The sequence below is a fragment of the Diplotaxodon limnothrissa genome, linkage group LG22 (assembly GCF_057381915.1).
Source record: "Diplotaxodon limnothrissa isolate DT_005_m linkage group LG22, D_limnothrissa_male_GT1.1, whole genome shotgun sequence".
Taxonomy (NCBI): domain Eukaryota; kingdom Metazoa; phylum Chordata; class Actinopteri; order Cichliformes; family Cichlidae; genus Diplotaxodon; species Diplotaxodon limnothrissa.
Genome location: NC_140616.1, coordinates 21,635,735 through 21,651,080, shown reverse-complemented (window position 1 = coordinate 21,651,080; position 15,346 = coordinate 21,635,735). Strand labels below are relative to the sequence as shown.

Below are 15,346 nucleotides of genomic sequence, written 5' to 3'. Positions count from 1 at the left end.
TTTTCCTCTTTTGGCATTGTTATCTTTGTGTGTGTATCTAGTTGTTTGTAGAAACAACACCTGCATGCCTTTTCTCCTGTTAAAAAAGAGGGAAAAAAAGGTTTCTGTGTTTTCCTGTTTGTGTGTATCGAGTAGGCGGAATTGTTTTCTGCTGTTTTCTGCTGAATGGCATGTGTTTGTGTGCGTGTGTGTGTGGGTGGGTGCATATGTGTATGTAGGCTTGACAGGCGGAGAGCGTTGTCTCTGTGCTTGTGTGCTGAAGGTCAGGCTAACTTCGAGTGTCTGAAGAAAAAAAAAGGTTCTCTCTCTCTCTCAGCATGTGTCTCTCGTCTCTCTCTATCACCCCCTTCCTTGCCACACAGCGAGTCCATAGCCACAGCTCAGTACCACATAACAGACAGAAGACCAAAAACAGGAAGAGTGAGAGGATGAGGAGAAACTTTGGGAAGATGGAGAGAACGTGTGCTGAAAGAGGGAGGGCAAAAAAGGAAGCAGAAGAGTGTAAAACAAGAGGAATCAAATGAGATGAAGTAAATGAAAATGGATGGGGCTTAAGATGAGAGAAAGTGATGAGAAAAGAAAAAAGGAAAGAGAAGAAGAAGAAGTGATGAGAGTAAAAGTGAGCCAAGCTGAGGTCCAGATTGGTGAGTGAAGGGAGAAAGGAAGGAACATAAGGAAGAAGGAATCAAAAGTTAACAAGACAGAAAGATAAGCAGAAAGAAAAATGAAAAGAAAAGGAAAAATGAATAAAAAGAAAGAAAACACAAAATGGAGAAGACAGAGAAACTCAGAAAGAAGTAAAACATGGCAGATAAAAAGGTTAGAAGGCAAACAGGAGATGGAGGCAGAGGGGAAGCATCTAGTGAGCTGAAAAGGAAGAGGAGAATTTAAAAAAGGAAGATGGGGATGACAGGAATGAAAGAAACCTAGAAAGAGACAGATACAAAAAAGATAAGAAAGACAGCAAAGAAGAAAGAAAGAAGTAAATAGGAAGACAAAAAAGCAAATTAAAAACCAGAATGATGCAACAAAAGCTAAAATGTTAAGAATAAAATGGAAGTTTGGGAAACACAAAGTAGCAGACGAATAGCGGACAGGAAACACAAAGCAGGAAACAAGAAGTGAAACAAAGAAGCAAGAAAAGAAAAAGAGGAAATGGAGGAGAAGGAAGATGATGGAAAAGAAAGAAAAGTCAGTGACAAAGGGTTTTGATATAGCTGAACCAGTTGGATCTCTAAAAACAGAGGGAGCGAATGAAAGAGGAGAGGAATAATAACCGGGGTGAGAAGGAGTGGGTTGAGAAAGCGACGGAGAAGGAGAACATGAACAGTCATGACTGCCACTCCATCAGCTGTGGTGTAATTTAGCCGCGTTCACACCACGAAATGACCATAATGAATAATTTATCTCTGCTTAAGGGATATTAACTCTAAAGGGGCACTTATCTTCATCCTGTATAGAGAGGAAAAGCTGTCACAGCCACTTCACCCAAACTGTAAAACTGACTAAAAGCAGTGGAAGTGATTTATAAATAATAATTATAGACCAAAACAACGCTGCAATATTCTGTTTATTCTCTCTCTCATTAAGCTTGTTTCCTATTTGGTATTACTTGGTCATTAGTGTTTAGCTTTTTAAACAGTATTACTTGAAGCTTTCCCGTTAATAGAGTGCTCAGTTTTTGGTCTTGCAGATGCATTTGCAGTTGCCTCTTTATGCTCTTCATACTTTAACATCTAAGAAGTCAGTGGCAAACGTTAATTAGCAAAAGACGTTTGGGTAATAAACAAATAAAGAATTTCAGGCTGCCTTTCTTTTTTCGATAGAGGTGGAGTTTGGTGGTATGTGGCTCTGTCATGGTATAGCAGCCTCAAGGCTCCAGGTACACAGTTGAACAGGTGGAAATTACAACACACATGACATCGATTAAGTCAGACACCACGTGAGAAGGAGAAGCTGAGGTGGAGGTGGGTTCCAAAGAAGCTTGCAGAGGCAGCAGCAATTATATGTAGTCCAAGGTTCCTTAGTAGTGCACCCTTAATAAAATTTACTATGAGGATTTGTAAAAGTGTGTTAGCTGAGCTATCACCTTTGGGGGCTTGCAGTGAGATCAGCTGTTTTCAGCTTTACCAAGCTGAGTGTGTCTTCCTTCCCTGCCTTAACCAACACTGTGCTCAGTACTTAGTGTAATAATAGAAGACATACAGTCTATAATAGTGACAAAGTTACTAATTAGAATTCAGAAGAAGTTATATTCTGAGTCTTGAATAAATGAATAATCCTCTTAATGTCTAAGCATTACTCTGCTCCAGGACCTCTCCACCCTCCAAGCTTATAAACTTTTCAGTTATCGCTGATGTGTCCCGATGCGTCTGCAGAAAAGATTACTGAGTCTGTGCCTCTAACACCCTTTACCACAGTGTACATTATGCTGTCACCTCTTTTTCTGACCATCTCACTCTCTCTCTGCCTGAGCAGGTAAAGGTGACCTGATCGGAGCAAACCTGTCCTTGGATAACCGGGTAATAAAAACCAATGCAGATGTGAAAGCCCTGACCTACTGTGACCTGCAGTGTATCAACCTGAAAGGACTCTATGAGGTGTTGGACCTCTATCCTGAGTACTCTCACCACTTCGTCCAGGACATCCAGCAGGACCTCACGTACAACCTGAGAGAGGGACACGAGGCACACGTGAGTCCATCCAAGTATTGGTGTATTGATTCCACATATAATTGGCTAACTTATAAAGCGAGGGAAATTAGTACAAACAGTTTGTAATCTTCGTGGTAGTTTCATTTTAAAGGAGAGAGTTACATCATTTACAGTTACATCATCAACAATAGCTCTCAGTCTGGAGCTTCTTAAAGCTTATCTCATGAGATTATTTTACATTGTGGAAAGCATATCCAAGCAAAATAAATGAGGAAAGTTACAAATTTAGCACGGGATCAAATCATGTTTTCCTTGGAAGGAGATTTAAACTGATTTTTAACTATACATCCCCCATGGACCGTTTTTTGATTGTGATGCCAAAAGAAGGAACTATGAAAAGAAAGAAAGATGTGAGAAGACATGCGTTAGGTGCTAATTTTGCTAAAGCAATAGCAATGAAATAATAAACTAAATAAGCAAAATAAATTTGGGGATCCCAAAGCCAAACACCAAATCAAATCTTTCATTTGTTTTAATTATCTCCATACACCCTTAATAGATCCTGATTTTTTAATATTTTTTAATTAACGATGCCTGGGTATTACCCACAGCAGTGCAAGAGAAGCAATTAATGTGCTCTCGCCAATTTCTCGGTGAAATGAATCACGATACTGTACTAATGTGTGAGAATGACTGATGAGTTTAGAGACGGCAAAGCAAGAAGGGTCTGGAAACTTTAAAATTACAGAGAGAGAGAGCTAGCTGAGCCGACTTGGAGAAGCTGAACTGCTGTAATTACAGTCAGGTGTTTTTGTCTCGCCTGCCCAAACGCCGCTGGCCCACTTACACGCGCACACACATCATTAACACACACACACCCGCACTCACTCGGACTGCATGCCGCAGGGCTCAATAGACTTTAAATGAAGACAGGAGATGGAGGGGTGTTTTGCGGCTGAAATGTTGAGATTGCTTTTTTTTTTTGGTCTTACTATCCTGCATTTACCACTACAGTACTACTATATCAAGGTCATTAGGGTATTTGTCATTATCATCTATTCTATTCTTATACTGGCTTTAGAAAATAATTTACTGTATAACCTTGTGAACTGACTCACCTGTAAATTAAAAGCAAGAAAAGAAAGATGGCAGCTTAATTGCTCTTATCTGCAGTTCATTTACTGTGTTTCCTCTTTGGCTTTCTTCCAGGTTAAGGCCAGACTGTCCACAACAGCTCTAGAGACGCAGGTACCCAAATTCTCACTCTCACAAGCAGAAGCTAAACAGCTTTTAGACAGGTGCCATTAATTTAAAAGACTTGTCCGATTAGTTCATGTTGTTGGTTAACAGTCATCACCGAATTTTTCATCAGCTCTCACTAAGAAATTTGATGCTTCTGCACTCTGAAAACTTTGTTGGGTGACTCAGCGGAAGGCTTCAGTCACCGATAATGGGCACAATCATTGTTTGAGACTTGATGAAGGACGAAATAGATCACTTCTGCACAAAATTAGTTGCAGTCATTAGATCATGGCGGCACCAGAATAGAAGGCGATAAGATGCTCTATATACTGTCAAGCTGTTCCAATATTTTACAGAAGAGTCTATCTCTCTCGATGAGACATTAATCTCACGCTGGTGGTATTTTTGTCAGAGGAAGATGGTTCAGTAGGCGACTGTGGTCTTTACTTCTGCTATTATCAGGCTGAGACCTCATCTTGTAGCTGAAGGCTCATTGCAGACCACTAATGATAGACGCAGCTCTCTGTGTTCAATGAGACAGGTGTCAGGTGTTGCATTTACTGTTCTGCAGGACACATCTGCAACCTAAACTGTTGATCTGACCTTTTATCCAACTGAGTGGGCAACTCATTGCACTTACAAGTCATTAGTACATTTTGTTTACTTAAAAAAAATAAAGAACCATTTTATTAACTTTGCAGAGGAAAAAGTGAAATGGCCATGATGAGCCACAGATGAGCCAAAGTGATTTTAGATTTTAATTTAATTTTGCTTTTTTTTCAGTCAGAGGTGAAGAGGAACGGGCGAGTGGTTCAGGGCTATCCACCTATCACAGAGGCACAGGAGGAACATGAGGAAGATGCGGAGCTGGAGGAGCTGGAGGAGCAAGAGGAGCAAGAGGCCGTGACCGTATCTTTGTTATCACAGCAGAAACGAGCAGTGAACCTCAGGGGGGCTGGTGAGAAGTCTCCAATGTGCGGACCCAGCCAGAAGAGCGTGGCACAAAACTCTAGCAGGTCTCGGAGGAAGATCCAGGAAATTACTCTCAACACTTTAGATCCTTCCAATCTCAGCCCCAGGTGAGTTTGTTCTCCACTGATTGGTCTTACTTCCTGTCTAGGCCTGTTTCCCTGTGAATCCAAGCTATGCCTATTTTTATATTTCTTTGGAAGAGTGCATATGCCGCAAACTAGAAATGACTCAAAAGTGTCATCAGTGACAAACAGTATGTGTATTTACTAAACCCTGTGACAGACTAATGGAAGTCTAATCCTCTTAATTTCTATTATGTGATCTATCAGTGAGGGTATACAGAAAAGGTTTCACACCCTGAAACGTGCAGTTTTTACAGAAACTGCAAAATGGAAGAAATATATCTCGGACTCCAACGACCTCAGTCAGCATATTAAATGTTACATTTATAATATACATGACAGCACAATCAGAAAACGACTAAATAAGTATGGCTTGTTTGGAAAGACAGCACAAAGAAAGCCTCTTCTTTCTAAAGAGAACATGGCAGCACAGGTTAGGTTTGCAGAGTTGCATCTGAGCAAACCACAAGGCTTCTGGAACAATGTCCTTTTGACAGATGAGACCAAAGTGAAGCTATTTGGCTATACAGCAACATGTTTGGTAAAATCCAAAAACAGCATATGAGCAGAATCACAGGTCATTTGGTTGTTTTGCAACCACATGACCTGGATGCCTTGCAGTCACTGAGCTGACCATGAACACCTTTGTAAACCAAAGTATTCTAGAGTCAAATATGAGGTTATTTGTCCAGCAGCTAAAGCTACAACAGACCCCTACGATCCTCTAAGATCATGTGGCAGGAACGTAAAGGAGCTGTGCATACATGACACCTCTATGAACTGAAGCAACATTGTAAAGCAGAGTGGGACAAAATTCCTCCACAATGCTATGAGTTATTGATAAAGTCATACAGAAAACCTTCACTGCAAGTTACTGCTGCTAAAAGTGGTTCTGTAAGCTATTGAATCATGGGAGGCATTTCGTTTCTCACAGCACTGAATAGAGTCGTGTTAAAACTTTCTCTAATGACACACACATGAATGAATCATTATGGAAAGGAGGAACCAACTGCATTAATTAATTCCTGATGAGAGACCTCCATGCACTTTCACTCATGTACATGGAAAGCAGAAGTCAGGGAACAGCAGCAAGATCCCAGAACGAACAGAGCAGACATCAGAAGACGTGGTATTAGTTAAGTCAGACATTATATATAAAGAAAGACTGAGGTGAAGGTGGGTTGCAAAGTGGCTTGCATCTTCACAGCAACTGTGGACAGGCTGGAGAAGCTTAAGTAGGAATCACATGACTCATTTGCCAGTTGAATGTGTGGAAGTGAAGCAGATGAACGTGGGTTCATATCATACTCACATTCACCCTTTGTCCAACACACACTATTGTATGACATGTGTTGGACAAAGGGTTAAATAGAGGGTTTAAAATGTATTATAAGAGACATTTCTGTATTTTTAAAGATGTAACCCCATTTCCAGTCTTTATGCTCATCATGGTTTAGACTGGATCATTTTAATTTAGCCAACATAATAAACTGAATGGGATGAATATTTGTCAGTGACATAGAGTATAAATCAAACAAGCTGGTTATTCGTATATAACTTATATAACTATCTTATATAGAAATAAAAATAACTGGCTAAATACACAAAATCTGTTGTAATATATATAGAATTCAGCTACATATTTTTTAAATTGCCGTTTATATTCACAAATATGCTTCACATTGAATTAAATACTGTGTTGATGTTAAAACTATGAATTTCAAATATATGGAAAATTTCGGTTTGTTTTTAAACACATAATCTTATATTTCTGGCCTAAAATATTTTAGGGAATAGCACCATAATGCAATAACCAAAATGTGTACATTGTGTAGTGTTATTGCACAATAATATAATAATATCTCTCTGCAGGATAGTGGATGGTACTGAAGACAGTCAGGGGACAGAGAGCTCCCTGGCCTTCTCCTTCTCTAACCAAGGCCATCCTGTCAGTGAACCAACCAGTGCCTCAGCACCAACCACAGGTATTCTCTTCATGTAGCGCAACTCACAGACATGAACCTATGTCATTTACTGTCCCAGATGCAAAAACACTTTGTAGACAGAGTGCTTAATGGCTGTATAATGGCTGTAGTGCAATCAACTGTGGGGTGTATATTGGTCCTTGATTGAAGGGAATTATACATTTCTTATTTGTTACAGATATGCTGCGCATAAGCACAGCCGAATTAGCAGCTAAAGCGGAGGAGACCAGAGGACAACTGCGACACCTCGATCAACAGGTGGGATCTTGCGTGCGTTTATAGGGACCTCGTCTCCTTTTGGATTACAAAAAGCAAGTTCACACAATATTAAATGATTCGATTTTAAGTTAAAAAATTAGTTTATGGTAAGAGCAAGAATTAAGAGGAGTTTGTTATCTTAGATTAAGTTTAATGCTCTCATAGAAACATGACTGTGGTGAGACAGAGAGTGATAGAGATAGAGAGACAGGGCTCAAGTAAGCACAAACCATATGGCTGTATCAGCATGTCAGCCACAAGACAGATGAAAGGACTGAGGGAAGTAATGAAGCAAAAACGACAAACAAATAAGCATTTTAAACCCTATTAGTTCGTTTCGTTTACTTAATCTTTCTCTATTTGTATTTTTTCACATTAACATACAGTTGAAATGCTGAAGATTTTAGTCATATTTTTATTTTTAATTCTCGTGGTGCTCTGTCAAACTTAAAATGTCCACACATACACGCAAACAGACTGCCGTGCTGTTTCCTATGGTTTTGATTGGCGGGCGGCTAAATTGACATTAGACCCCTTGGCAGGTGAGGAGGAGTGTTCGCCTCCTCCTGTTAAGCCTTGGTGTGTATCATATGGGATGACTGAGGTAGAGAGAAAAGAGAAAGAGATAACCTGTAAAAAAATAGACAAATAAATGAGATCCTCTGGACTTTTTGTTTTTTTTTTTTTGCTGTTGTTGCTAGTAGAAACATGATGTGTGTAAAGCATGAGTAATGAAAGAAATCTATAAAAGAGAGGAAAGACAATGGCACAGCCTTTTCACAGTTATGCACACTGGCTCTGTGCCTCCTCTGTCTCTGTGGGTGACCGGTGGTTAACAGGAAGGACCTCAGCATGGTCTTGTAGGCTGTTAATCCACACTTGGATCCATTCAAAGCGATCACCATAGGAGATGAAAAGGGCCGTTTGATTTGAACCCTATCAGCTCCCCATGCAAACGTACACTAGTCCAACAAAAGCACGACAAAGGAGACAAAAAAATCATTTATAGGCAAAAAGAAATTACATTTATTTTAAGCTATGCTAGCACTGGCTGATTTATTCAGCATTAGTGAGATACCCAATTTTGTCATTTTTAATCAAAATCAGAAGAGGTTCCTGTTGAGATGATAATCCAAGGGGGTAATTTTCACTTCTTGTTTCTGCCTTTATTCAAAGGAGTCACTACCACTGAATAACAAAGCTCGAACTTTATTTTTTCAAAATTCAGTAAGGCCATCTGAGCCAAAGGCTTACAAGGTTAACATCATTCAGACCTATACCACATTCTCACCATGTTAACTCCAGATTTTTCTTCATGCTGCTATAAGACATACTTCTTGCTCTTTGGCCTCTTACACTTGCCCTGCGACTTGGCGCCATGACAGGACCGTTTATTTATCCAGTGGGAGAAATTCAAATTCAAATGAGGCCTAGCATGGTGACCTCTGTACTACGCCAAGGAAATCATCATGTGCATAGGAGAGCAGGAGCAATGGGAGCATTACCTGAACAGCTTGAGTAATTAGATGCATAATTACTAAAAGAGGCTGCTAGAAAGACATGAAACAACACAATAGGCATGCCTGCTCATCAGTAGCGACCCACTTTTGAACACAATGAACAATAAGAAACAAAGAAAAAGTCAGGTACTTGAAACTAAGGCATGAATACAGCAGAAGTTTTAAGCAGATGATAGAATTAAATCAGTCTGTCATATAAGAGAAATTTAAATAATCCTGTCTTAAATTAAACTAAAATGAGTACATATCAATCATATGTATGTCATGCAATAAGCTAAACACTTAAAAACTCCTTTGTCCCCCAGGGGGGAACAACTAAGCTGTAGTGCCTCTGCACCTCACTGTACAATACCTTGTGCAATACTTTTTGTAAATAGTCAACAGTGCAATAGACTCAATACTTGAAATGTGCAATTCACTTGTATTTTTATTTTTTATTCCTATTTATTCTATTTATCCCCTTTGTATATTTTATTTATATTTGTCTCTGTATTTATATATGTGTGTGTGTGTGTGTGTGTGTGTGTGTGTGTGTGTGTGTGTGTGTGTGTGTGTGTGTGTGTGTGTGTGTGTGTGTATATATATATATATAACAGTTCTGTAACTGTAACTTTGGTCGTTGCTGTGCTTTTTTTGGAAGTCGAATTTCCCAGAGGAACCCACCCGAGGGATTAATAAAGTTCTATCTTATCTTATCTTATCTTATCTTATCTTATCTTATCTTATCTTATCTTATCTTATCTTATCTTATCAGTAAGCAAAGGGAAGCACTGTGAATTTATTCACTGCATGATCTCCCAGGCGGCATAGAGAGCAATCAGGATTTTAGTATTCATGCAATTTCCTGCTGTTGTTTAATATGTTGGATTACTATATTTATGCACTGCAGCACTACAGCTCAACACTTTTAAAACACTCATGGATAAGTAAACATCAGCTTTGTTTGGTCTAACTATGCTCTTACTGACTTTGAGGGTACCTGTCGCTGCATCGCTGCTGTTTCTCTAACCCGTCTATCTCTGACGTGGGCGTACTAGAATCACGTTGACAGCGTGTCAGATTGGACTGGACCGCCACTCTTGGCTTTTCTATTTTTATCAGAGTCAGAGTTTAGACCCGGCCACATGTGAGAGGGAGAGATTGAAAAAGGGGGGATGTTTTTCTATGGTAAAAGCAAAAGTAGGATTTTGGTCAGGGTTTCGTGATGCTGATCAAAGTTTAACAACCTCAATGCTGTAAGACGCTAAAAATCCTGCCTAAAAACGACTGAGCCAGGTAATCACTTTGGACAACATTCGCCTAGGCGGCAACATAACAATGTGAGCTGAGAGAGGAAATGGAAGTTCCCAGCCTGATTAGGTCTGTCGTGATCACAATATACTTGAGTGCTCATCCTCATCACCTCTTGACATATTCATGCAGCGACCAGAGCAATTCCCACCTGGAGTTGTGTGTCCCGCTGGGGGCTGATGTGCATCCAGTTGCGCTGGCGTGCATGATTGGCCTGATGAATGGTCATGAGTGCTTTGACTGGCAGAAGCAGATGGCACATTGGCAGCACTTCATGGTCGTGCCTTCTGTGGACACGCCACGTGCAGAGAGCTACTAATCAGCAACCCCCCTCATCAGTGTAATGACCAATTATAGCAGCTTGAAGTTACATGCAAAACGGCAGGCATGAAATAGATATTTGACCTGGAAGGGCTGACCTGAAAAAAACAAATTCATAATCTGTGGCTTTTTGTTGATTAGCAGTGTCTCCTCACAAGTTTGTGTCATATATTCAGAAAAATCAATTTGATGGTAATGACTGGAATGTGAGAGTTATAGTCAAATTTGTTAAGCAAAATATAGCAAATGCAGTCTTGTAGATTGTAGCTATAAACCTCCAGAACTGCAAAATGAAGCCCACGTTCAAGTTCTAAAAACTGCAGTTCCTCCAGTGGCCACTTGAGGCTGGATCTGAATCAGTCCCCATAAACTGAAATGGCCAACCTTACTGGTTTGCAGTCTAGTAAAAGTTTTGGGGTTATGTGTCTAACCCTTCTTTCCTTCATTATAATTCTACATGGATTTGCTGAACTGGGCCTCCACATGGTTCTGGTGCTGTTTGTGCTTTTGGAGCATATTAATGGAATAATTTGGCTTGCTTTGTTGTATGTGAAGGTTCTCAGTGATCCAAGTCATCATAGTCTAAGGAGTTTAGAAAGAAAAGCATCTTTCCACGCTCCTTAGACTACGCCGTACACTTTGGGAGGAACACCTTTCAATTGCTGAGGGAGTATGAAAGTAATCAAGGAAATTAGCGGATTATAGGAACCATCTCCGCTTGGTTTATTGCGCCGCCTGTAGAGGAAGTTAGTTCTTCGGTTTTCCCTAAAATATCTTCATATTATAAAAAAAAAGAAGTGCAATTTCAACAGAATGTCTCAGTCTTTCTTCGTGATATATGTGTAAAATTACAGAAAAGGTTCTGGTAGCTCAGCGCCCAGACAGACATAACATTTTTGTTGATTGATGAAAATGTTCTTTTTTCTATTTAAAATAGAATTTCTATAATAGACAGTGGAAAAATAGTAATTTTCATGTCATTATCTGTCACTTAACTACTTTGGTGGAGTGTGAATAGCTGCTCCAAAAACTTATGTCCTCCTTCATATTTTCCAAAGCTGACCCAGGCCTTAAATTTGACACTCATCCTCTAGACAATAAAGCCAGTATTGCTGTTAGATGGACAACATTAGTGGCATATTTTTTTTATAACACAGCCAAAAAGCATTGTCTAAAGTCAGCCGTAACAATTTTCAGCCATGTTCTGATTTCGTGGAGCAGAGAGTGTGATCTGTATTCAGCAGCCTGAGGAATTTTGGTACCCTGGTGGGAGGTGTGCAGTTTGTTTGGTATGCAGTACTTTTTCACAGCTCACTGTGGATCCTCGTTATTGCACTACTTTCCTGCAAAGTCTAACAAAACGATCCACTGACAAAAACAACTTAAATGGTTGTCTAATTGTAGTCGGCGCACTAACCGCTGGGACAAACAAACCAAGCCAACCTTTTTTTTCCCTTTTTTTTTTTACATTTGAATGCCTTTAGTGTGAACCAGTAGCAGCAGTAGGACTGTTAAAAATGAACATACAGTGGGAAGGGTGGGATAAAGATGCACTTTATTGTGTACATTTTCTATAAATATGCATATGAATCTAGGACGGTAGCTGCAGATTCCAGTAAAAGCTACCACACAGGGACTTAAAATAAATTACAAGCTTGCTTCCGCAAAAACAAAAACAAAAAAAACATTGTAACCCATATGACACCAACACAATATTTTTTTTATTTTCAATACTTGTGGAGTGCTTTGGATGATGTATACCAGCCATAGTTACAGGCAGATTGTCTCTTGATTCTTGTTTGTTTCTGCAGGTGAGCACCCTTCGGAGAGAAGTGGCCGACCTGGGGCAGGTCATGAAGAGAATGGCTCAACTCATGGAGACCCTCATGACGTCAGTGCCACAACCTGCAGTAGTCTGCCCCACACATTACTCCCCAGCACGCCACACATACCTACACCATTCCCCCTCCCGTCAGACTTTCCCTTCACCATTCCCCTCTCAGACTGCCACAGTGTGGACAGAAACACCCATGTCGTTACCTTCCTCCCCCCTCATCATGTCCCAGCAGCATAACACATTGTGCCACTCCCTCATACACAAAACCCAAGACCTCCTTTTGGGGGACATAGGTATTCCCAGCTCAACTCCATCTCCAACTGCCAGCTCATTGGCCCTTCAAGTGCAGCCATCCTCTATGATCTCAGAGCCACACATGCCTTTGTCGCACCTCAGCTCTCCAGAGTTTCCCCACTGCAGAGGCAGGGCTTCTAGCTCCATTAGGCCAGGTGCACACAGTCCACCTCCGCAGGACGGAGGACATGAGGGTCTTATTCAGAGCTCTGGTGGTTCTCCTCAAACTGGACTCGGGGATGTCAACCACAACCCAACCAAGGATTTGTAGCAGACCTTAATCACAAATGTCTTGGAGTCTGCAGGACTTTCTCAAGAACACTTTTTGGGATATTTTCCTAAACTCAAGCTAAGACTGATAAACTGGGGTCCCCTCTACCACTGGAAAATGTTTACAGGGACACAACTCAGATGTTTTTCTTCTTTTTGTTTAAAGGCACGTGTTTCAAATCCCCATTGCATGAAAACAAGTACAGAAGGTTTAGGTGTGTTAGCTTTAACTTATAGAAACTACGTGTTGTTAGAGGCTTGGGTCGGTTGTGGAGCTCTGGTCTTTCTGGTCCGTAGCGGCAACTATCAGCTTACCTCCAGTACCTTCCCCCACAGCAAGCCTGTGCCATAATGTAGGATGGAGGAGAAAAAGAAGATTTTTTTTTTTTTTTTTTTTTGCTTTTGACTGAAAATGGTTTCATGCTGGAGGAGGAGAAAGCACTGGGAGTGCTGGGTTTAGAACAAGCGGTGAGGGTGTGTTGTGGAGGGCAACCCTCTCTTTTAACCCCTTTTTCCTTGCTCATTCAACCAGTGTCAGATGCTCTGGATTTCATGGAACAGTGACTGGTTGGACTTGGAGCACAGAACGGCGTGAGTAGAGAGATGGGAAGTATTGTGCTCTTCACCGCTGGCCCTCGGGAAAGTGTGGGAGGTGGGGGTGGAAGAAGACAGTTAAGGAGGTGGTGGTAGGGTAGGCACCACAGCCCCTGCTGTTGTCTGTCACTAAGAGCACAGGGACTTTCTTTCTCCCTCTCCGTTTCCCCTTTCCAGTGTTTCTCTCCATACACCTCTCTCTCTTTCTCCTTCCTTCCTTTCTCTCTCTCTCTGCATGCCTATCCGAGCCTTTTGAGTAGTGCCTGTAGACAAACATTAACATGCTGCATGTCACCCTGTGGAAATCCAGCTTGCCATTTATCTATCTATTTAAAGGAAACACAGTTCAGTCTTTAATAGCTGAACCTGGCATTTTACTGATGCATATTTATTGGATGTGGGCTTAGTTAAAAAAAAATCTGATTAATTTAGCACAAGATAGTCGCCCATGTTGTGAAAAGGCCTGGAGCAAATATTACCGATGCTAAATTGGTTTATGATCCGCAATGTAGACTTTTTCTCCAGGGTCATCAATCCTGAGATCCACTTTCTCAACTGCTCAGAAAGAAGGCAATATCCTCACATAAAAGCACAATAAGGACATAAAGACGCTTTTATATTTCTATGAATGTATCGATACTAAAGCTGTATTTTTTTACCTCAGAAATTGCACGAGTGTGGGATGGCAGTAAATGATGCTACTGTATATAAAAAAGTTATGGCAGTGCTGTTTGCTGGTATCAGCTGATGCAATCCTAAACCAGGAAAAGGTCATAACTCTCATCCCGACAGATCTACTGTTCTCTTTTGGATTCATGTAGGTTTGACTCTGCTTCTCTGCAAATGGAATGTACTGTAATCAAACTTTTATCCCTAACATTTTGATATTTATTAGATAAAAAAAATGTTATGCTAATAAACAGCAATTATGACTGTTACCTACTATGTTTTTTGTTGTTTTTTTTGTTTAGTAAAACATTCAAGAACTGAAAAGAGGTTATTCAAGGGCACAACATCCAAGGAGCTACAATTTCCTGTGCAAAAGTGTTGAGCCACTCCTCATTTCTATTTTCCTTACAAGGAGCCATACTTGTATCTTCAGGAATTTTGTTATCATAATTTGCTTACATTTTTCAAGTTGATTCTGTAAAAAATGATGAGGTAAAATAGTTTGACAAGAATGAAATAGTATTTTTGCACCAACAAGATGATTCACTAAGAACAAACTGTCCCGTTTGGCTCTTTTGCCATCAGAATTGTTGTCTAAAGGCAAAGAAAGATGCCCAACGGATTTACTTTACCAAACTGACCATCCCAGCTGTTAGAGTTTGTATTGTTGATTGTCATTTATGCTTAGAAATATTTAACCATAGATGCTTAGAGGTGTATAATCAATTGTGTAGTGATAAGTTGTGTGATCTTTAACAGGCTACAGAGGCTTGGTGTGTATTCCACACTAGAATGCACACCTATATCCTGGGAGCATGGGAAAGTTCGTACCTTGTCTTAATTGTTTTATGGTAGGATTAACGTAGCTACGTCTGTTCTAGTCTAAGTGCTTTTCTGTTTAGATGAACTGCTGGACTTCCTCACCGGGGGGGGGGGGGGGGGGGTCTAGTCTACCCTCTTCCTGACCAAGGATGTTTGACCCTTTGATCAGCAACACACACACACACACACACACACACACAGGCAAGGTACTCTTTGTTTGTATGTAGACGTCGTATGTTAATGAACCTATGCATATTCATGTAACCTCAATAAAAGGACAGTGGTACGGGAGGACGGACGAGAGCGACTGGGGTCAAGCGAAGGGACGGCGCTCTGTCCGGTCTCTCCCGTGCACGAGTAACATGAAGAACTTTGCCTATTTGTGTCTTGCTTAGCAGTGTAATTATATTGTCTTCAACGTTCCAGCGGATGGGTTCAAGCTACAAACCTATCACCAGCCTTGCCGTAATGGTCCATTTGATTCACCTTTTATTGT

At 40.6% G+C, this 15,346-nt stretch overlaps 1 protein-coding gene across 1 annotated transcript in view; it reads left to right on the top strand.

The window, feature by feature from the left end:
- Positions 1-12,766, top strand: part of kcnh8 (potassium voltage-gated channel, subfamily H (eag-related), member 8) — a 60,444-nt gene extending 47,678 nt beyond the window's left edge. The window contains exons 11-16 of the mRNA XM_085346908.1: positions 2,479-2,693; positions 3,864-3,902; positions 4,680-4,975; positions 6,863-6,975; positions 7,154-7,233; positions 12,176-12,766. Coding sequence (XP_085203034.1) covers positions 2,479-2,693; positions 3,864-3,902; positions 4,680-4,975; positions 6,863-6,975; positions 7,154-7,233; positions 12,176-12,766 — 1,334 coding nt within the window. The remainder of the gene's footprint in view (positions 1-2,478; positions 2,694-3,863; positions 3,903-4,679; positions 4,976-6,862; positions 6,976-7,153; positions 7,234-12,175) is intronic.
- The last annotated feature ends 2,580 nt before the right edge of the window (positions 12,767-15,346 follow it).